At 40.8% G+C, this 24,500-nt stretch overlaps 1 protein-coding gene across 2 annotated transcripts; it reads right to left on the reverse strand.

Annotated features, from left to right (window-relative positions):
* Positions 1 to 64: 64 nt before the first annotated feature.
* stra6l (STRA6-like) lies at positions 65 to 21,488 on the reverse strand. Of its 2 annotated transcripts, none has more exons than XM_029766149.1 (18): positions 21,360 to 21,488; positions 21,081 to 21,195; positions 18,805 to 18,905; positions 15,662 to 15,792; positions 14,816 to 14,936; positions 13,519 to 13,564; positions 11,077 to 11,202; positions 9,066 to 9,139; positions 8,581 to 8,692; positions 8,300 to 8,453; positions 7,814 to 7,889; positions 7,590 to 7,671; positions 7,442 to 7,490; positions 5,621 to 5,738; positions 5,191 to 5,310; positions 2,238 to 2,401; positions 1,303 to 1,461; positions 65 to 713 (listed from the first exon to the last, which is right to left on the reverse strand). In XM_029766149.1, exons 1-18 carry the CDS (start codon positions 21,374 to 21,376, stop codon positions 463 to 465), a joined length of 2,016 nt encoding a protein of 671 aa, XP_029622009.1. In that variant the 5' UTR covers positions 21,377 to 21,488; the 3' UTR covers positions 65 to 462. The 2 variants fall into 2 exon arrangements, with proteins under 2 accessions (XP_029622009.1, XP_029622010.1); XM_029766150.1 differs by having other exon boundaries at positions 21,123 to 21,195; positions 21,360 to 21,487.
* Between the last annotated feature and the right edge of the window lie 3,012 nt (positions 21,489 to 24,500).

Below are 24,500 nucleotides of genomic sequence, written 5' to 3' on the forward strand. Positions count from 1 at the left end.
CACTATTATTCTCCAATGTAGAAAATAGTAAAAATAAAGAAAAACTCTTGAATGAGTAGGTGTGTCCAAACCTATGACTGGTACTGTATATTTGTTTTATTATTATTTTTCAGGGAGTGCTGCAGCACCCTCAGCACCTCTACTTCCCGCAGCTATGTGGCCTACTAAAAACAAACGGACCATTATGAGGTAAAAAGCATAACTGTGTCCATTTGTCCTGTCATCTTTCACAGTAGGAGTAATTATGTTGGTATTTCCCGAATTGACAATACATTAATCATATTATTCATCACATACAATACATTGTAAGAGCTTGGCCTACAGAAGAATTGGCCTGTAGTATCAAATGTAGCACTCATGAGCCAAAAAGTGTCCTCGAAATGTGTGTAGGTCTACTAAATGTTATATCATAGTATTGTACTGCACTATTTCAGGCTGCACGTGTATAAACCCTGAGCAGAATCAGTCAGTTAATGTCTGCCCATTGGTCATCGTCTGATCTGATGTAGCTGTAGCGGCTGTGGCCGTCATCTCTGGTGCCTGTCCTATCGGTTCAGTCTGAGAGGCCAGCAGCCAGGCTTGGACCACAGTGTCCTGGTGGTCAGTGGGACTGGAGGAGGTCCTGTTCTTCCTCAGGAGGATCAGTCTTGGGTTCTTCATCAGGGTGTAAAGGAGCATCCATCGCCGCCTGGCCCGGCTTCCACGGGCTGAATCTACAACACAGTGGTATTAGAGAGAGACTGACATTATCTACAAAATATTTATTACGTGTCCTAGTGTTCCTATTTCAGGTCTCTAATGTCACTTGTGTGAGTTGTGGGGCGTCCAGGATCTGCTAATTTGTCTCTTTTGATCAAGTCTGTGTTGGGCTACTGAGGTTTGCAGTGGCGGAAAAAGTACATAATTGATACCTTAGTAGAAAAGATACCTTAGTAGAAAATGACTCAAGTAAAAGTGAAAGTCACCCAGTAAAATACTACTTGAGTTAAAGTCTAAAAGTATTTGGTTTTAAATAAACTTAAGTATCAAAAGTAAATGTAATTGCTAAAATATAAATAGTCAAGTAAAGTACAGATACCCCAGAAAACTACTTAAGTAGTACTTTAAAGTATTTTTATTTCAGTACTTTACACCACTGGAGGTTAGTATGATTTGTGCTCTCAGAACCTTCTGATCTCTCAAGGACTATTTAGTCTAATACACACTCACATGATGAGAAACTTCAACCTAGAGTAAATTATATTTTAAACAGCCCATTATTTGATCTGCAGCTGTGTTCATGACATCTTGATGTTAACTGACCTGGCGAAGATGTGTTGTTGAACGTGGAGTAGGATGCTGCCTCTGTGGTCCTCTGTTGTTTCGCCATGGTGTTGGACAGGAGAAGATGGCAGAAACACACCATGACAGGGTTGTTGTGGTAGTGGTCTGCAAAAATCATCCCGATCCAAGTGCTGTAACCTAAAATAGACCGTCAAAGAGTTACATTCTATATGACATGTACTTTCCACACAATCTTTGTCATACAAATCCTGTGAAATGCTGCCACCTTCTGTATACATCATATATTACAGGCCCTGCGATTGACTAGAGCAGTGTTTCCCAACCTTGGTCCCGGGGCCACTCCCCTGGATGCACATTTTGGTTTTTGCCCTAGCACTACACAGCTGATTCAAATATCCAACTCATCATCATGCTTTGATTATTTGAATCAGCTGTGTAGTGTTGGGACAAAAAACTAAAGGTGAACTCAGAGGTGGTGGGGGGGGCAGGTCCGAGATTTGGGACTAGCGTCCTGTCCAAGGGGTGTACTTGTACACATCAAGCTGCCACAATCTACAGCAGTGGTAGGCAACCCTGGTCCTGGAGTGCTACAGGCACTTCATGATTTGGATTTAACCGATCTGGAAGACCAGTTGAATTTAGGCAATCACTGAACTGATTAATTAGCTCAGTTGGTCAGGTGTGGTGCCTAGTTGGAACAGAATCCTGCAGTACTGAAGACATTCCAGGAACAGGGTTGCCTACCCCCTGCTCTACAGAAAGGAGAGATAGGCTCCTGCTCCCTTGAGCCGTTCTGGCTGGCTACGCCACCTGTTTGTGTATAGCTGCACCTGTATGAGTTTTCAACGAAAAACTATGGGCTTTAGTTAAAGCCTTTAATTAGGGCGCAGAGTTTTTCTTGGTCAGGTGGTCAGGGAAAACCCTCTGGGCCCTAACTAGGTCACTAAACTGACCAGGGTCCATGGACTCGTATCCCCTCGGCATGATGGTACGGTCGATGCGTGACACCAGCCAGGTGCCCACCACGCAGCTGGTCAGCAGACGCAGGATGCAGTTACTCAGGCCCATCACAACGTTGTAGAAGAAGAAGAAGTAGTTGAAGTTGTGGAACGCCTTCCTAAAGGGGAGATACCATAGAGTGCCATGTCAACGTACACTGAGTATACCAAACATTAGGAACACCTTCCTGATATTTCGCCCTCAGAACAACTTCTTGGGCATGGACTCTACAAGGTGTTGAAAGCGTTCCACAGGGATACTGGCCCATGTTGACTCCAATGCTTCCCATAGTTGTGTCAAGTTGGCTGGATGTCCTTTGGGTGTTGGACCATTCTTGATACACACAGGAAACTGTTGAGCGTGAATAACACAGCAGCGTTGCAGTTCTTGACACAAACCGGTGCGCCTGGCACCTACTACCATACCCTGTTCAAAGGCACTTAAATATTTTGTCTTCCCCATTCACCCTCTGAATGGCACACATACATAATCCATGTCTCAAGGCTTAAAAATATGTTTTTAACCTGTCTCCTCACCTTCATCTACACTGATTGAAGTGGATTTAACAAGTGACATCAATAAGGGATCATAGCTTTCACCTGGATTCAACTGGTCAGTCTTTGTCATGGAAAGAGCAGGTGTTCTTAATATTTTGTATACTCAGTGTATGTATTTCCTGATATGTATGCAGAACATGCACTGTCAAAGTGGGGTCACGGCATGTGTGTGTGTGTATTCTTGCGTGTTCTTGCGTGTGTGTGCAAACAGCTTGACTGCACATTGTCTTTGCCACACATTTATGCATTATGAAGCTCAGCTAGCCCTGGTTTGGGTGAAATGCTGTGTGTCAACCCATAAAACCTCCTCAAGTCTGTGACCAGAGGCATGTAAGATTAACTTGTAAATACTGGTTGTGTTTGACGCTTTACATTAGCTTGTGGGCATTAGTGTTCAGGTGAGAACCACTATTATTAATCCCCAGTGTTAACCCTAGGTTAAGAAAAACTTTCGTAACTAAGGTAAACTAAAATAAATTGCTCTGGGTAAAGAAAAATACTTGTGAAAAGATCTTATGATGTAAACCAGGAAATCCAATATTTGTCCCAATGTTGACCTGTGCGGTATGATATGTACAGTACAATGGAAGGTGCTGAGGGGAGGACGGCTCATAATAATGTCTGGAACTGAACTTAAGGAATGGCATCAAACACATATAAACCATGTGTTAGATACCATTCCACTTATTCCGCTCCAGTCATTACCTCTTGTGGTACAGTACACACGTACAGTACCAGTTAAAAGTTTGGACACACCTACTCATTCAAGGGTTTTTCTTTATTTTTACTATGTTCTACATTGTAGAATAATACTGAAGACATCAAAACTATGAAATTACACACATGGAATCATGTAGTAACCAAAACAAATCAAAATATATGTTATATTTGAGATTCTTCAAAGTAGCCACCCTTTGCCTTGATGACAGCTTTGCACACTCTTGGCATTCTCTCAGGTAGTCATCTGGAATGCATTTCAATTAACAGGTGTGCCTTGCTAAAAGTTCATTTGTGGAATTTCTTCCTTCTTAATGCGTTTGAGCCATATTATGGCAATAACAGCTCAAATAAGCAAAGAGAAGTGACAGTCCATCATTACTTTAAGACATGAAGGTCAGTCAATGTGGAAAATTTCAAGAACTTTCAAAGTTTCTTCAAGTGCAGTCGCAAAAACCATCAAGCGCTATGATGAAACTGGCTCTCATGAGGACTGCCACAGGAATGGAAGCCCAGAGTTACCTCTGCTGCAGAGGATAAGTTCATTAGAGTTAACTGCACTTCAGATTGCAGCCCAAATAAATGCTTCACAGAGTTCAAGTAACAGACACATCTCAACATCAACTGTTCAGAGGAGACTGCGTGAATCAGGCCTTCATGGTCGAATTGCTGCAAAGAAACAACTACTAAAGGACACCAATAAGAAGAAGAGACTTGCTTGGGCCAAGAAACACGAGCAATGGACATCAAACCGGTGAAAATCTGTTCTTTGGTCTAATGAGTCAAAAATGTTGATTTTTGGTTCCAACCGCCGTGTGAGGTGTGATGGTGTGGGGGGGCTTTGCTGGTGACACTGTTGGTGATTTATTTAGAATTCAAGGCAGACTTAACCAGCATGGCTACCATAGCATTCTGCAGCGATACGCCATCCTATCTCGTTTGCGGTTAGTAGGAATATCATTTGTTTTTCAACAAGACAATGATCCAACACACCTCCAGGCTGTGTAAGGGCTATTTGAAGGAGAGTGATGGAGTGCTGCATCAGATGACCTGGCCTCCACAATCCCCCCAACCTCAACCCAATTGAGATGGTTTGGGATGAGTTGGACCGCAGAGTGAAGGAAAAGCAGCCAACAAGTGCTCAGCATATGTTGGAACTCCTTCAAGACTGTTGGAAAAGCATTCCTCATGAAGCTGGTTGAGAGAATGCCAAGAGTGTGCAAAGCTGTCATCAAGGCAAAGGGGGCTACTTTGAAGAATCTCAAATCTAAAATATGTTTTGATTTGTTTAACACTTTTTTGGTTACTACATGATTCCATACATGTTATTTCATAGTTTTGTGTCTTCACTATTATTCTACAATGTAGAAAATAGTCAAATAAAACTAAAAAAATTGAAAGAGTAGGTGTGTCCAAACTTTTGACTGGTACTGTAAATGCACCATGTCCTCCCTTGAAATCCTTTCATTAAGGAACTGTTAAGCATTATTTTTTCTTTGTGTGAATGTTCCAAAGAAACGCACTAACCATAGATTGTAACTGGGTAGAGTTGTGATGGGTGAATGACAGGTGACCAGTAGGCTAAGGTGAACGTTAGGTCAAGAGGTATGGCCTGTATTACATAATACCGCACCTGTTGTTGAGTGCCAGAGGTTTCTTCCTGTCTGACGGTGAGATCTTGTCCTGAAGGAAGAACACTTGGACCAGCATCACCTGTAGTATAACCAATCCTATAACGATACCTATGGTCAAACTGATAGAGAGAGCGTTACTTCATACAGGATAAGGAAACTCACACTGCTTGGATATGCATACATACCAGGAAATATGTTACGTCGACGCTCAATGGGTAAAGAAATACCAGCGATCAGGGACATTTTTTTCATATGAACTGAGCGACTCCTTGAAAATGTTTTATTTCTGAATAGTTAGAGCCTGTTTAAAGCAGTGAAAGGGCCGGTTTCCCAAATCCAGATTAAGGCTAATCCTGGACTCAAAAACACTTTCAATGGAGATTCTCTGTTCATCTGGGTCTGGGAAACTGTCCCATAGGGTACACTTACAGAATGGTTCCCATGTTGGTCAACATTTCCAACACTCTTCCATTTTGGATGGGGAGGACAACTCCGTAGGTAAAGAGCAACGCAAAGACGAACTGGACAAAGTGAACAATTAGAAAACCTGGAAGAAATTGGAGAACTTTCATATAGAATGCATTTATTTATCTTTTACCAATCCAATAAATAATTATTCACGGACACCTCCAAAATGATTGGCACCCTTCATAAAGATGAACAAAAAAGACTGTAAATAATACAAATACTGTGCTATACTGTATCCCCCCCAAAAAGTGACAATGACATACTTTTATACTAATACAATTGCTCGGAGAAAGAGATTACGCTTAAGAAGTTTTTTTTATCTAAAAAAGATACCTGTCAATATTATTGGCAACCCTGAAGATTATTATAAATAAAATCAAACTAAATAAAATCTGCATTAACATTCTACTTTTTAAAAATGTATCTCAGTTTAAGGAACTGTATTATGGCCTTCCATGGCTTGCTGTTTCACTGGGGTATAAAAATGAGGTAACACACGTGCAAAATCACTTTGTCATCCATCACCATGCGGAAAGGCAAAATAACTCACAAATGAAAAGAGACAACTGGTTGTTGACTTTCATAAATTAGGCAATGGGTACCAAAAAAACCCTGAAAAACCAAATATACCACTTAGTACTATTAGGGCAACAATTACAAAGTTTAAAACCACTGGAACTGTGTTAAACTTGCCCGGTAGAGGACGCAAATGTGTATCTTGTCCCAACACACAGTGAGGAAGATGGTTCGGATGGCATCAAAAACTCTTGGGGTCACCAAGTCTCCAACTCAAAAGTTAGATGCCAACGCCATGCCAATAGGCTATTTTATTGAGAGCAAACAGCAAATGTAAACTCCTGGAGTTTGCTAAACGGCATTGGCACTTGGATTGGAACCGGGTGCAATGGCCATTGCAGTCTCCGGACTTGAAACCCATTGAAAACCTGAGGTTTGAATTGAAGAGGTGTCACGCCCTGGCCATAGAGAGGGTTTTGTTCTCTATTTTGGTTAGGCCAGGGTGTGACTAGGGTGGGCATTCTATGTCCTTTTTTCTATGTTTTGTATTTCTTTGTTTTGGCATGGTATGGCTCTCAATCAGGGACAGCTGTACATCGTTGTCGCTGATTGGGAGCCATACTTAGGTAGCCTGTTTTCCTTTGGGTTTTGTGGGTGGTTAATTTCTGTTTAGTGTTGCTTACCTGACAGAACTGTTTGGCTGTCGGTTTTTGTTTCTTTGTTTAAAGTGTTCTATAATAAATACATGATGAGCACTAACCACGCTGCGCCTTGGTCTACTCCATTTGACAGCCGTTACAAGAGGGCAGTCCATAAGCGCAGACCAAAGGATATCAAGGATCTGGAAAGAGTCTGTACGGAGGAATGGTCTAAGATCCCTACCAATGTATTTTTCAATCTCATTATAGGAGAAAGCATTAATGCATTGTCATTATAGGAGAAAGGCTTAGCGCTGTTAACCTTGCAAGGGGAGGGCGCACAAAGCGTTGAAAACAGGAGTGTAAATCATTTCCACAGATATCTTTAAGATTTTATTTTATTACTTAAACAAAACATTTTTCTCTGAGCAATTGTATTAGCATAAATTAGTATTTTGTTTATCATATAATACATCTCTGTATTTTTATTACTTCTTTTCTACAGTATTTTTTGCTCATCTTTATCAAGAGTGGCAATCATTTGAGGTGACTGTTTATGTCTCATCCTATATATCCCCTTATAAGTATGTATTGTATGGGCTGAAAGGAAGAGGAAAGGTTGTCTTACCCCACAAAGTAAACGCTATTTGCCATCCGGAGTATCTTGTGATGGCAGCCTGTATGTAATGTTACAAAATATGACTCTTAAATATTTTGACACTACAAATAACATTCCCAATAATTCCGTGGAACATTCTGGAATTGGGATTACTCACCACACTGACTGCAGAATTGGGATTATGGAACTTCTCAGGAAGAAAGCCCTTCTCCCCCGCCCACAATCTCTTCAGATGTTTCCTGTGACAGGACGAAAATTATAACAGCAATACTAACAGATACTGTTAATAATACTAACAGATCATACATCATTTACATAATCTATACTGTGTATATACAGTGTTTGGAATATTTTGGAATAACTGCATCAAACAGGACATACCGGTAACATGCTAACACATGGAATGTGTATGACACAGACGTTAGGGTGGCAAAGATGGTTGTGGCTAGCCAGGACTCTGGAAAATCAAATCAATCAATGCAGACTGATGAATGATAATGGTACAGATATTCAGGCAAAATCTGCACTCTTTGAAAAAAGGGTTCCAAAAGGGTTCCAAAAGGGTTCTTCGGCTGTCCCGATAGGGGGCTGCCCCCTATGGTGCTGTCCCCTATGGTTCCAGGTAGAACAATTTGGGTTCCATGTAGAACCCCCCGGAACCATGTAGAACCAGATAGAACCCTCTGGAACCATGTAGAACCAGAGGATTCTACATGGAACCCAAAAGGGTTCTTCAAAGGGTTCTCCTATTTGGACAGCGGGAGAACCATTTTAAGTTCTAGATAGCACCTTTTTTTCTAAGTGTGGGTGCGGCAACACACGCACGCAAGCATGCACACACACAATAGTCTAAACCATGCTCCTTACTTCTGGCAACGTTAGCGAATTCCTCAAATTGGGGGATCATGGCTACAAATATCTCTGTCTCATTGCAGGAAAAATCCAGCTTCTTCAGTTGGTCTATCAGAACATCCAATCTATCAAACGCATAGTCACTGAGACTATAGTCAGCCAAAGTCATCTGTGGAAGGACAGATGCACCCAAAGCACACAGTCAGAAGCACACAAAAATATGCCAAATAAAATACATCAAATAAGTGTAAAATAACACATGAAAAACCTAATCCCTCCCATATAACAAGGCTAACCGTGTATAAGCCAATCAGGGATATGACGGATGTGCCGATCATTCTGTTAGGGAACTTGAAGTGGGTGTCCCAGTCATAGACCCTCCTCTGGAACCAACTGGTCTCCAGTTTCCTATCAAAACGAATCCGGAATTTAACGAAACCATTCTTAACACTCCATGAAAAATCTTTGAGACACACAACCAGTTCATGCTGAATGTTTGCATGACCAACAATGAAATGTGAATGATTGTCACGTGTTGAACATAGTTGGCCTAATTTTGAAACCAGGCCAATGGTGGTGTATTTATCAATGGTGTGACAGGCTGTTACCAATGATTTACTTTTATATAACCACAGAATATATCATATTTATATGTATGGCTATAACTTGTGATGGTAATAACTGAAATTATGAACTAGCCCTACATTAATGAATGAAGGGCTAATGCCCTACTGTATGTAGGGCTAATGATGAGCCAGTGTTTCTCCTACTGTTGTCCTACCGGTCAATAGGGCTCCTCCTCAACAACCTCTGTACATGCTTGGCCTGGTGACACTGGATTAGCTGGTCTTGGTCCTGAAAGAAGATTCTTGTCAACAGACAAACTCATCATTCATTGGATGGTTGCTCCTCAAAGTCGGGCATGTCTAAAGACCTTTTGGCTAAAGACCAGTAATGCTAACCTAGACCTCTCCCCTTGTCGTGATGGCAATTTTTGGGGGCATGATCTGAAGTTCATGATATATATAGTTGAAGTCGGAAGTCTACATACACTTAGGTTGGAGTCATTAAAACTCGTTTTTCAACCACTCCACACATTTCTTGTTAAGAAACTATAGTTTAGGCAAGTCATTTAGGACATCTTCTTTGTGCATGACATAAGTAATTTTTCAAACATTTTTTTTACAGACAGATTATTTCACTTATAATTCACTGTATCACAATTCCAGTGGGTCAGAAGTTTACATACACTAAGTTGACTGTGTCTTTAAACAGCTTGGAAAATTCCAGAAAATGATGTCATGGCTTTAAAAGCTTCTGATAGGCTAATTGACATAATTTGAGTCAACTGGAGGTGTACCTGTGGATGTATTTCAAGGCCTACCTTCAAACTCAGTGCCTCTTTGCTTGAAATCATGGGAAAATCAAAATAAATCAGCCAAGACCTCAGAAAAAAATGGTAGACCTCCACAAGTCTGGGTCATCCTTGGGAGCAATTTTCAAACGCCTGAAGGTACCACGTTCATCTGTGCAAACAATAGTACGCAAGTATAAACACCATGGGACCACGCAGCCATCATACCGCTCAGGAAGGAGATGCGTTCTGACTCCTAGAGATGAAAGTATAAATCAATCCCGGAACAACAGCAAAGGACCTTGTGAAGATGCTGGAGGAAACAGGTACAAAAGTATCTATATCCACAGTGAAACGAGTCCTATATCGACATAACCTGAAAGGCCGCTCAGCAAGGAAGAAGCCACTGCTCCAAAACCGCCATAAAAAAGCCAGACTATGGTTTGCAACTGCACACGGGGACAAAGATCATACTTTTTGGAGAAATGTCCTCTGGTCTGATGAAACAAAATCAAAACTGTTTGGCCATAATGACCATCATTATGTTTGGAAGAAAAAGGGGGAGGCTTGCAAGCCGAAGAACACCATCCCAACCATGAAGCACAGCAGGTAGCATCATGTTGTGGCAGTGCTTTGCTGCAGGAGGGACTGGTGCACTTCACAAAATAGATGGCATAATGAGGCAGGACAATTATGTGGATATATTGAAGCAACATCTCAAGACATCAGTCAGGAAGTTAAAGCTTGGTTGCAAATGGGTCTTCCAAATGGACAATGACCCCAAGCATACTTCCAAAGTTGTGGCAAAATGGCTTAAGGACAACAAAGTCAAGGTATTGGAGTGGCCATCATAAAGCCCTGACCTCAATCCTATAGAAAATGTGTGGACAGAACTGAAAAGCGTCTGCGAGCAAGGAGGCCTACAAACCTGACTCAGTTACACCAGCTCTGTCAGGAGGAATGGGCCAAAATTCACCCAACTTATTGTGGGAAGCATGTGGAAGGCTACCCAAAACGTTTGACCCAAGTTAAACAATTTAAAGCCAATGCTACCAAATACTAATTGAGTGTATGAAACTTCTGACCCACTGGGAATGTGATGAAAGAAATGAAAGCTGAAATAAATCCTTCTCTCTATTATTATTCTGACATTTCACATTCTTAAAATAAAGTGGTGATCCTAACTGACCTAAAACAGGGAATTTTTACTAGGATTAAATGTCAGCAATTGTGAAAAACTGATTTTAAATGTATTTGGCTAAGGTGTATGTAAACTTCCAACTTCAACTGTAAATCTCATTTGAATATGAGTCGTAAATAACACAAGTATGTATTTCATCATATCTGATATACGCTATTGAGATTAATTTCCCCATTTCACTGACACAAATCCTCAAACGGATGTGGTAACAACTATTTCTCCAACTGAAATTCTCACCTCAGTTTCAAGCTGGAGTCGAATCCGAACAGCTTTGACCAGCATGTATGTGAACCGCCCCAGGAGGAATACGAGAGACAAAATGGTCGGCCACTGGTAGACTAGCTTCTGGTGACTACCCAGTATCTACAGAGTACAAGTTCAAATTCACATGGCAGTCATAGACAAAGAAATACATAGGCCACACCTACTGTAAAGTGTGATGAATGACTTGGAAAATATAGCATTTGAATGTAGTAAGTGAGAGGAATAACTAATTTGGCATGTGTGATAAAGATATATCATTGAATGCAATAACATCACATACTGTACTGGGAACTATATGTGAGATGAATGGCTTGGGAAATATGCTAAAGGTTATACAGTGTATAAGCATTTGAACGTAATGACAACGCTAATAAACGGATGTAAACCTGCTTTGTTAGTGGTATTAGCATCAACGACAGGTATTCAATGCCAATAAAGTTAGGATAAGGCATATTTTGTCTGCTATTCAAACAGGCTTTTCTGTTTTTCTGTGCTATCGTGCCAGGATGTCGGTAACACAAAATGGATTCAACACATTCTATCACACAATCATCATATTGGTAGTTTGTCACCCCTTCCCAGAAGAGTGCATATCCATTTTTATTTTCACCTTGATAAGTGCTACACTCAGTGGCAACCCATTCAAGGCAGGTGGGGTTTTGAGCCCCAGATTTTTGTTGTTTTATTACAACTTATTTCTTATTTGGTGGGGGGGGGGGCTTGCCTGTTTGGCATGTTATTTTGGCATTAATACGTGTCACATATCAGTTTGCAAACAATGTAAAAATGATATATCATTGAGTTAATAAAGCAGCATACAAACATGGTCTCTTTTTTGTTTTCTTGAGTAAAGCAGCTCCAAGATGGAGGTGTTTCAGCTTAGCTCAGTGCTTTCTGTGGTGGTGGGGCAAGCCAGCGGAAAATACGGAGCGTTGCGCAGTGATTGGCTCAGTGTTCTATCACTCATGGGTGACTTAAGTCACTGCCAAGAGTAAGAGGAGACATTGAAAATTCTAGCCTTTCGGCTGCTGCCATAGAAGTGCCCGTCCAAGAAGGCTCAAGGTCATTGGCCACAGATAAAATGACGTCAAATCACATTATATCTACCGTAGCTTTGATTGGACTGATCATGTCAACATCATACTTTCACAATCTTAGCTAGCAGTCATCAACATGAATCAAGTCGACAATCTACTGGCAAATCCTTTTTAATCCTTGTCATATGAAGAGAAATTATAGATAAAACGTATCGGTGCTCATCGGCCATTGAACATTACACAACAAGTTGGAAATCGTAAATTCAATGAGTGGTTTGGAAGGAATCAGTGACAGTGGCTGTGTGGTCCCAAATCTGGGATTAAGGGGCTCTTTTCCTATTTTAAAATTATAAACATTCAACATTGGCCATGCTGTCAATGAAGCATGATTTGTGCCGCACTCAAAACAACTTAACTCGGGAGGACCGCCGCGCCACCTTCCTGTTCAAGTGAGCCGAGCGCAACAATGTGAGTCTAAAAATGTATTGTATGCTGCTTCATAAATTATGTAATATGCCAGGGAGATATGTATACTGTAGCTAAGAAAGTAATACTATGTGTATGTTGTGTAGTAAGATGGTAATAGTCCATGTGCCTCACCCTAGAAATTTGGTATATTTTACCCCTCTTAATTTCATCTACTGTTCTGACTGTTCTACTGTAGCCTATAACCTGCTTTAGAGAAATGTAATCATTGAATATTGTAAGAGCTTTCATTGTCTGCTTATATGCCCACTTCATTTATCCGACGGTTCTGACTTGGTGTACAGGGAGAACACTGTAAGAACGGCCCACGTTCTGAATTCTGTCGCCATACATTTCAAAGTGCTAAACAAATAGTTATAACGACTACGTCCGTCCTAGTTCGCTCATTAATGTCTTAATTGAAATTACAGATGGCCTTTTATCCGCTTGCCGTCCCCTTATGCCATAGTTTGTACATCTCAATTGTCATTAGAAACCACATTTGTTTAAGTAAGTCAGCCATATCAGCTATGTTTTTTTAAAGGCAGTAAAGGAGGCTGAATGAACTGTTTCACTGCCAGGTGTACCAGTGGTAAGATGTTGGGACTGCTGTTGGGACAGCTTTATGTAGGCCCTTTGTGGGCACCGTTTGTCACCGTTATAGTGCAACTAATGTCTTGTTTAGTGTTGTGTTGTGTAGTGGCTTTGCTGGCATGCATCCCACTTTTTTTTTTTTTTTTTGCCCCACAAAGATTTACATGCTAAAATCACCACTGGCTACAGTACTCTTGCTTGCAGGCAGTATATGTTGCTAAACCACACTGCTATACCAGCCTGTTATACCACATTGTTTCAAGTATTCTGAATGGCGAGGGTAAACGACTATGTGTTGGCTTGTTGAGTACTCACCTACCTTACCAGTGGGACACATCACTGTATCCCACAGCGTGATGATTATCCTGCAAATAAAAACCAACCAGGCTGTTATAGGGAGTCCTTAGATCAACACAACTCACATTCAGTCAAATAGCTGGGCAATTCCTGTAATGACCAAATCAAGCTGTCTACAGGTACAGTGCTGTGAAAAAGTATTTGCCCCCTTTCGGATTTTCCCTGTTATTGCATATTTTTTCAACCAAAACCTAACATTAGATAAAAGGGAACCAAATAACAAAAAAAGAAATGCTTATTTTATTTATATAAATAACAAAGTTATGCAACATCCAATTCCCCTGTGTAAAAAGTAATTGCCCCCTTACACTCAATAACTGGCTGTGGCACCTTTAGCTGCAATGACTCCAACCAAATGGTTCCTGTAGTTGTTGATCAGTCTCTCATTGCTGTGGAGGAATTTTGGCCGACTTCAAAATAGCTTTTTTTTCCAGAACTGCTTTTTTCAGCGACATTTGTGCGTTTTCAAGCATGAACTGCTCGTTTCAAGTCCTGCCACAACATCTCAATTGACTTTCTGGACTTTGAATAGGCCATTCCAAAACTTCAAATTTGTTGCTTTTTTACCATTTTCATGTGGACTTGATTGTGTGTTTTGGATCATTGTCTTGCTGCATTACCCAGCTGCACTTCAGCTTCAGCTCACAGACAGATGGCCTGACATTCTCCTGTAGAATTCTCTGATACAAAGCAGAATTCATGGTTCCTTCTATTAAGGTAAGTCATTCAGGTCCTGAGGCAGCAAAGCATCCCCAAAGTGTATGGTTTTCACCAGGCATAATGGGACCCATGTCGTCCAACAAGTTATACTTTTGTTATACATTTGTCCATAGAACATTCTTCCCAGAATCTTGATGATCATCCAGGAGCTTACAGGCGCTTTTTGGTAAACTTCAGTAAATGTTTTGGATGAGATGGGTCCCATTATGTCTGGCAAAACCATACACTGCATTCCACAGTAAGAACCTTTTACCAATGGTCCAGCATGGTGGTGGTAGTTCCCTTTATCTACAATGTGGTTTTGGTTGAATATCTAATAACATGCAGCATAAAAAATATGCGAAAATATAGAAAACCAGAAAGGGGGCAAATACTTTTCCCAGCACTGTAAGTCCCTATAGAGCTAGGAGATATTCGTCCTGACCATGTGCCCTGCCTGACCAGAAAAAACTCTGGACCCTGACTTCAACCGGTCAGGTCTCAGGGTCGGTAAAAACTCCTGACCCTACGTCATGACATCACGTCAAATGTGCACTCACCATGTCAAAGAGTAGAGGATTCCCAAAACAGCCCCAAACTCTCGGCAAGGGGTTGACAGACACGCAAAGAAAGGGAAATAGGCCAGGCCCACCTCGAGAGCACCTACAAGGTACACAAAAGCTGCAAAGACAAAGACAAAGTTTTGCTTGTTTTGAGAGCAGTGCACATATCATTGTCACTAGGGCTATGTGGTCAGGAAAAACTCCCAGTCCTAACCATTATCAATGCTACAGTGCACAATACAGCAAACAGTGGCATTCATGAATCAATCAAGTACTCTTCCTAGGTTCCTGCCTTTCTAAGGAGTTTTTCCCAGCCACCGCTGTCACGGATCCTTGTTCCAATGTCTGTTGGTCGTGTGAGTACCTGAGCTGTGTTGTTTTGGCTTTCATGCCGCTTGCATTGTGCAGATGATTACGGGTATATTTAATCAAGGTACTCCTCGCTTTTTTGTTTGGGTTCCAACCCTGTGTTTTGTATACGTGTTTGTTTGGTCTTCGTCCCCGTGCATTTACATGGCATGCTGTAGTTCGGGTCAATAAAAAACCCTTTTACGCATTCCTGCGCCTGTCTCCCGATCCTTTATACCGACGTGACAACCGAGCTCTTACATCTGCATTGCTTGCTGTTTGGGGTTTTAGGCTGTGACATCTGCTGATGTAAAAAGGGCTTTCTAAATACATTTGATTTGATACTAGGGAGATGAGAAACCCAGCAGGTACTGAGACCCCTCTGAGGCTCTAATGTTGCCTGACACTCCTGCTACACTGGTGTTCCACTCGCTAAACAACATTCTGACGCACCCCTGTTCAGTGTTCCATTCACTCAGAAACATTTTGAATTACCTTTGGCCCAGGGTGGAACATTGAAGGTCATGTAATGCTCTGAGAAAAGAAGCAAGACACTGGACGATACAGCTCCGAAGGCAAACCCATAGGACCATCTGTTACTGAGGTTCTCCATGAGGTCCAGAGGCCTGAGAGGGAGAGGGGTAGTAATAGGAGTATGTTTGTATCTATAAAGAGTGTTCAAATCTTCTATCACACCCTATCCCTCATGTAGTGCAGTATTTAGGACCAGAGCCACACATCCTACTCCCCATATAGTGTAGTACTTTTGATCAGAGCACATACCCTACCCCACCTCATGTAGGGTGCATTTTTGCATGTGAGCTCTCACATTTTTTTAACATGTTTTTTGCAATAACATAGTTTGGGAGTTAGAGAAACTTGGATTTTTTGGCAGGGATATATGCAGGACGCTACCCTCCACAGCATAACCTTTATTCCAGATCAAAACTCCAAACCTACAACCTAATTTTGGACAGACCAGATACAACTTCAATTAGCACTGAGGCGTAAAGTGAAAGGTGTCGAAGCCTCTGAGCCCAACACATGGCAGGAGACTCACAGACTACCCCTCCCAAATCCAGAGGCCTTGAAGCACCCTCCTGCTATTCAGGGCCATCCACTGGCATTTTCTACAAGAAATCTGCCTCCAGAAATAAAGCTTCTACCTAGTGGGTCTGACACCTACTCCAGCTGCACTGCTGCTTGTCTCCCCTGTCTGGTACTTGTACTCCCACCACACTCCCCCCTCTCTACCGAGCTTTCGTTCGCCTCCAGCACACAGGCACTGTTGGGGAGAGTGACTCTGAACTTACAATGGCTAGCCCCAAGTCGTTTTTTTTTTTCTTGTGCATTTTGCTATTTTGCTATTTGCCTCATGACTCCTGCATGCTTTGTTGACTATGAACTTTCTTGTTTACCGTAACGTGGGACAGACAATGTTTGTTCCCACATTCGGACTCTGACTCTATTGGTTACACAGACTTTTGGCCCCCCATCCTATTCTAACTACCTCTCGCCTGCTTTGTTTCATGTTACCTGATGAAATTGCTGTATAATATGATCCTGTTGCCATCTAATGCACATTCAAATGTCATAAATCAACACTTTAGAGCTCTCCCTGTCCTCTGCCGTGCCTTGATTGTATTACTGTTGATATCTGGAAAGCTTTCTTAGTGTCCAACAAGCTTTGTCTACCCTTAACCTTGTTCTGAATGCCTCCAAAACAAAAGTAATGTGGTTTAGTAAGAAGAATGCCCCTCTCCCCACTGGTGTGATTACTACCTCTGAGGGTTTAGAGCTTGAGGTAGTCACCTCATACAAGTACTTGGGAGTATGGCTAGATGGTACACTGTCTTTCTCTCAGCACATACCAAAGCTGCAGGCTAAATTTAAATCTAGACTTGGTTTCCTCTATCGTAATCGCTCCACTTTCACCCCAGCTGCACAACTAACCCTGATTCAGATGACCATGCTAGATTATGGAGACATAATTTATAGATCGGCAGGAAAGGGTGCTCTCATGCGGATAGATGTTCTTTACCATTCGGCCATCAGATTTGCCACCAATGCTCCTTATAGGACACATCACTGCACTCTATACTCCTCTGTAAACTGGTCATCTCTATATACCCGTCACAAGACCCACTGGTTGCTGCTTATTTCTAAAATCCTCTTAGGCCTCACTCCCCCCTATCTGAGATATCTACTGCAGCCCTCATCCTCCACATACAACACCCGTTCTGCCAGTCACATTCTGTTAAAGGTCCCCAAAGCACACACATCCCTGGGTCGCTCGTCTTTTCAGCTCGCTGCAGCTAGTGACTGGAACGAGCTGCAACAAATACTCAAACTGGACAGTTTTATCTCAATCTCTTCATTCAAAGACTCAATCATGTGTCACGGTTGTCGTAGGGTAGAGTGGACCAAAACGCAGCAGGAATATGTGCACTCATCTTCTTTTATTAGATGGACAAAGAAGGTAAACCAAAACGTACACAAAAAAACACAACGACTAATAACAGGCTGGTAAGGCACAAGGCTATACACAGCACAATCTCCCACAAACCCCCCCCCCCCCCCCCCCCCATGAAAACAAACTCCTACTTATAGGACCTTCAATCAGAAGCAACGATAACCAGCTGCTTCCAATTGAAGGTCCAACCCCAATAAACTAAACATAGAAATAGACTAGACTAGACAGAACATAGAAATACACTAACATAGAACAGTGCCCAAAAACCCCAGAATACATAAATCAAACACCCCTCTACATAGACATAACCCCCGAACCACATAAAACAAATACCCCCTGCCACGTGTTGACCAAACTACAATAACAAATAACCCCTATTACTGGTCAGGACATGACATCATGGACACTCTTACTGACAGTTGTGGCTGCTTTGCGTGATGTATTGTTGTCTCTACCTTCTTGCCCTTTATGCTGTTGTCTGTGCCCAATAATGTTTGTAACCTGTTTTGTGCTGCTACCATGTTGTGCTGCTGCCATGTTGTGTTGCTACCATGCTGTGTTGTTACGTGTTGCTGCCATGCTATGTTGTCGTCTTAGGTCTCGCTTTATGAGTGCTGTGGTGTCTCTCTTGTCGTGATGTGTGTTTTGTCCTATATTTTTATTTAATTTATTTGTATTTTTAATCCCAGCCCCCATCCCCGCCGGAGGCCTTTTGCCTTTTTGGTAAGCCATCATTGTAAATAAGAATTTGTTCTTAACTGGCTTGCCTAGTTAAATGCACTATATAGAAAGCATTACAGATGTAGGATCCTAATTTGATCACCCTTTTGTTGCTGAGAATTTTCCTGCACAGCAGGAAATGCAAACTTATAGAGCATTCAAAGTTTAAAAAGGCTTCTTAAGTTGGTAATTTCCACTTTAAAATGTCAGACTTAATTTGCCCTAATGAAAAATGGATCAACCCCGACAAAAGCATAATAATTCACATTTCCTGTTGCTGCAGGATTATTTGTCTGCTGTAGCAAACTGGCTCAAATTAAGATCCTACATTTGTATATTGGGAATAGGATGTGATTTGAGATGAAAACCGGTGTGTGTCTGTCTCTATCTTTAAGGGTCAGTATGGGTTGACTGGTAAAGGGTCAGGGGTTACAGTGTGACTCACACAACAATGCCAAAGCGGTTGTTGAGAAAGGGGAGCTTCTCATCTATGGGCAGGTGTCTGGATCTCCTCTGCAGGGCCGACAGCACAACCACGATGGCGAACTATGTAGAATATACAAAAGAGAGCAAAGACTAGGGTTGCAAAATTCCAGAAACGTTCAATAAATTCCCTGGTTTTCCCGAAATCCTGGTTGGAGGATTCCCGGAATCAGAAGGGAATAAGCAGGATTTCTGGGAAACCAAGGAATTTATTATTTAAATATAATTTATATTTCCTTTGTGGGCTTTTGTTCTGAACAGGCTTCCTTCTTCTCACTCTGTCATTTAGGTTAGTATCGTGGACTAACTACAATGCTGTTTATCCATCCTCAGTTTTCTCCTATCACAGCCATTAATCTCTGTAACTATTTTAAAGTCACCATTGGCCTCATGGTGAAATTCCTGAGCGGTTTCCTTCCTTTCAGGCAACTGAGTTAGGAAGGAAGCCTGTATCTTTGTAGTGACTGGGTGTATTGATACACCATCCAAAGTGTAATTAATAACTTCACCATGCTCAAAGGGATATTCAATGTCTGCATTTTTTCTACCAATAGGTGCCCTTCCTTGTGAGGCATTGGAAAAAATAATCTGTGTTTGATATTCACTGCTCGACTGAGGGATCTTACAGATAGATGTATGTTTGACTATCTCATCTCTGTACCCCATTCAAACATCATGTTAAACACTATTATTGCACACAGAGCGAATCCATGCAACTTATTATGTGACTTGTTAAGCACATTTGTACTCTTAAACTTATTTAGGCTTGCCATAACAAAGGGATTGAACACTTTAATTTGTAAAAAATTCTAAAAACATCATTTGCTTTGACATTATGGTATATTGTGTGTAGACCAGTGACACAAAATCTCAGTTTAATCAATTTTAAATTCAAGCTGTAACACAGCGAAATATGGAAAAAGTCAAGGGGTGTGAACACTTTCTGAAGGCACTGTTGAATACATGATAATTTGTCAGAAAAATAACATTGTCTTATTACATAAGCATGTCTGTAGCAAAAAAACACAGTTGAACAGAATATATATTATGTTGATGTACTACACTATCTAGAACCTAAAGGAGTTATCTAGAACCTAAAAGGGTTCTTCAGCTGTCCCCATTGGAGAACCCTTTGAAGAACTCTTTTTGATTCCAGGTTGACCCCTTTAGGGTTTCATGTAGGACCCTTTCCACAGAGGGTTCTACATGGAACCCAAAAGGGTTCTACGTGGAACCAAAAAAGGTTCTCTCTGGAACCAAACAGGGTTTCCTATGGGGACAGCCGAACCCTTTTTTCTAAGAATGTAGTGTTACACTTTACTTGACACCTAGTGTCATAACACGTTATGATACGGTCATAACCATGTCATAATGTCATAACAGCTGACATAACTTGTCATAACCTGTCATAATATGGTCATAACACATAACACATATATGTAGACCTGATGTGACATAGATTGCGTTATTTTATGGCTGGTTATGACACCTACAAAAGATTGTCAAAACCAACAAAACTTACCACACAACGCAAAACATTCCATTACACCATAGCCTACTTGTCAAAAGTATTTATATGTAATATAACATTTTCTGAAATTGACCATACTGAATTATCATTGTAATTGTGCACACATTGATGTCAGACATGCACCTACCCCAATGCTCTGTTGACTGGGATGAATGCAGGAGCAGATTTCAGGAGCAGGACAAGACACCCTCTTTTTGACTGATGACTGATATAAGGGCATGTACATGATAGGTCTATCTGGCTTATATCATTCTGATCATACTGGTCATAATGCTTCTTGACAGTGTCATAAAGTGTATTTTCTTAGTCCAAGTAAAGTGACACAGGATGGTCATAATGCTTCTTGACAGTGTCATAAAGTGTATTTTCTTAGTCCAAGTAAAGTGACACAGGATGGTCATAATGCTTCTTGACAGTGTCATAAAGTGTAAAAACACGACTTAAATAAACTTTCAAAAGGAAACTTCTTGGCAAGGAAAAAACACATTGGAATAAATGTGGGTTTTGACACTCATATGTAGGTGTCACAATCAGCCATAAAATAACGCAATATATGTCCCAACAGGTGTAAATATATGGGTCATGACAGTGTTATGATCGTATTATGACAGGCTATGGCAAGTTATGGCAGCGGTTATGACAAATAATGACATGTTTATAACTGTATCATAACGTGTTATGACGCTAGGTGTCAAGTAAAGTGTTACCTGGATGTTAATGTACTGTATGGGGACACAGAGACCCCTTACCGATGGAATGAGAGAATAGTGCAAGAAGAGGTCCATGGATACACCACTGTCACAGGTCTGGTTAGGAGAGCCCCTTCAAGACAAAAATAAATCAACAAATAAAAAAGGGAAGTGGACTTTCAGACTGAATAATACATTTCACGCCATGAACAAATGAGTAAGATGTAAATCTTTATAGTTATCAAGCATCCCTTTATAACTGATACAGTAGTTAGACAAAATTTGAATTGCACTCACATGTTGCCTCCTATCATGTTGGAACTACTTTCAACGAGCAAGGGTGTAACATAAAAGATAGTTCTTAAAAGCGACAACAGAAAGTACTCTCTACTGATAGCTCTCAAAGCCCCGTTTCCTAGTTGCGGTCATGTGACGTACCTTTGACCCCAAACGGCAAACTTCACAAGTGGCACCTTGTGCTCCCTTACTGACTGATATGTTACCGTGCGATAGCATGGTCAACAGAGAGCCCAGTAACAGATAACCATGGCATCGATTCCATTCAGGGTTTCTCCCTCCAAAGGATAGTTCCTGTGAGTTTATCATTACCAAGCTCGTCACTCGTCTTCACTGTAAAATGAATTATTGTATGGGCTATTTTTCAACAGTGCTTTGAGGAACAGTAAGAAACAAAAGGTATTATTTTGAGGAAGCAGTGCTTTGACGGTTGAGTGCTTTCGATATACTCTGTCATTTAGGTTAGTATTGTGGAGTAAATTCAATGTTGTTGATCCATCCTCATTTTTCTCCTATCACAGCCATTAAACTCTGTAACTATTTTAAAGTCACCATAGGAGTCAAGGTGAAACCACTGAGCGGTTTCCCTCTCAGGCAACTGAGTTAGGAAGGACGCCTGTAACTTTGAAGTGACTGGGTGTATTGATACACCATCCACCATGCTCAAAGAGATAATCTGTCTTTTTAAAAAAAATATACAATACCAGTCAAAAGTTTGGACATACCTACTCATTCAAGAGTTTTTCTTTATTTTTACTATTTTCTACATTGTAGAATAATAGTGACGACATCAAAACTATGAAATAACACATATGGAATCATGTACGAGAACCAAGTACAGGGAGTGAACATTTAATGAAACATGGAGAGGAACAGAATACGGACAGCGTCTGGACAGGGGAAAACAAAACGACAATAATACTGACACAAGAATCTAACCGAGGAACAGACAGATATAGGAGGGGCAATCAACAAGGTAATGGAGTCCAGGTGAGTCCATTGAGTACTGATGCACGTAATTTTGGTGGCAGGTGTGCGTAATGAAGGGAAGCCTGGCGCCCTCGAGCACCAGAGAGGAGGAGCGGGAGCAGGCGTGACAAAGTAATTTAAAAATCATGTTAAACACTATTGTTACACAGAGAGTAAGTCCATGCAACGCATTATGTGACTTGTTAAGCACAGTTTAACTCCTGAACTTATTTAGGCTTGCCATTATCAAATGGTTTGAATACTTATTGACTCAAGGCATTTCAGCTTTTCATTTTTAATTCATTTGTAAAAATGTCTAATAACATAATTTCACTTCGACATTATGGGGTATTGTTAGTAGGCCAGTGACACAAAATCTCAATTTAATCCATTTTAAATTCAGGCTGCAAAACAATTTCTTTTGAAGAATTCAAGGAGTGTGAATACTTTCTAAAGGCACTGTAGTTACAACAGATAATTCTAGACTAACACGTGACAATAACTTCATTAAATATGTTACTTAAACATATTTGGTTAACACCTGTTCCCTTCCCATAAAGGAAATGCATCTGTCTGCGTCTTCCGGCACATACAATCATGTTTATTCCATATCAATCAATATCCACAGTAAATCAAATACAGGAAAATACTAGTTTCTCTCAACCAGTGGTGGCTGGTGCCGCTAGAAACTAAGAAGGCAAGATACTGATACTGTCAGGTTTGGTCAGAGGCTTGTTAACAGGTTGGTTTTTATGTGACGTTAAAGTGCCTCACAAAAGACATAAGGTTGGTCAATTGTTGTTTTATAGTCTGACGTCAAATGTTGGCAGAAAAACTGGCCAGGCAGGTCGAGCATACCAATGGGTGTGGTGGGGAAGCTTGTTACCAGTAAACTTTTGTGTTGTAGCCTGTGATTCACGGCACACACCGGTGAGATGGTGAAAAAACTATTCTGCAGGCTTTTGCTTTTAGGTCTCTTATATTTCTCAGTATATTTCTGGTACTCAAATGTTACTGAATCGAGTAGGAATGCTTTGCAGTCCAGTTTGAAGGATAACCAAAGTGAAGATGGATTAATAAAATCAGGAGTCTATTATAGAGTTATCCGCTTGCAGTCAGACTTCGGGAAAGAACAAATAATGAAAGAAAATATTAAGTAATGTGCTGTATAACTTCTAAATATATGCAAATATATGGATATTCTGACACTACTATGATTATGTTTTTCAAAATCAGGTCACTGAAGACTGAAGACATTTGACAATAAGCTAGAGATTATTTTTAATGACGTCGTTTCATGGCACATGTATGGCATAGTAAGCTAAAAGGCTATTGTTGATGAAATGATTTGATCATAGCGTTATATTTCTTAACTCACATTGTAGAAGTACATTAAATACATACATTGTGAAATTGGTATGACTAACAGGTATGAATGATGTAACATCATGACTCTCAGGTTACCCATGCGTTAATTTCACGTTACCATACCTCCAAAATCATGTTGTTGTCACGCCACCCTTGGAGGTCTGGAGAATTTTGTAAAAAAAACGGTTTGAATGGTCCTTTGACAAGATTTTGATTGGATGTTACATTTTAAGAACCCTCCCCATATTCCATTGATCATACTTGACATGTGTCTACAACTTGAATGGAGTCCACATGTGGTAAATTCAATTGATTGGACATGATTTGGAAATGCACACACCTGTCTATATAAGGTCCCACAGCTGACAGTGCATGTCAGAGAAAAAAAAACATAAATGTGTTATTTCCGTTGTTTTTTAACATACATTTTGCAAAGATTTCTAAAAACCTGTTTTTGCTTTGTCATTATGGGGTATAGTGTGTAGATTGATGAGGGGGGGGGGGAACAATTTAATAAATTTTAGAATGAGGCTGTAACGTAACAAAATGTGGAAGAAGTCAACGGGTCTGAATACTTTCCGAATGCACTGTAGCTATTCTCTGCTTCAGATGATAGATGACCATCAGGCCAGTAATGCCATCATACTGTAGGCCTGTGGCTGCATTGGTGATGCATGCCATATGACAAGCAGCTAAATAGATTCAGATAGCTGATAAACTGAGACAGAGTGACAATCAAATAAAAGAGATCGGAGATCTTACAGCTAGACAACAAGGAAATATTCATTTAAGAATATCACAGAA

This window comes from Salmo trutta, chromosome 11 (genome assembly GCF_901001165.1).
Source record: "Salmo trutta chromosome 11, fSalTru1.1, whole genome shotgun sequence".
Classification (NCBI taxonomy): Eukaryota; Metazoa; Chordata; class Actinopteri; order Salmoniformes; family Salmonidae; genus Salmo; species Salmo trutta.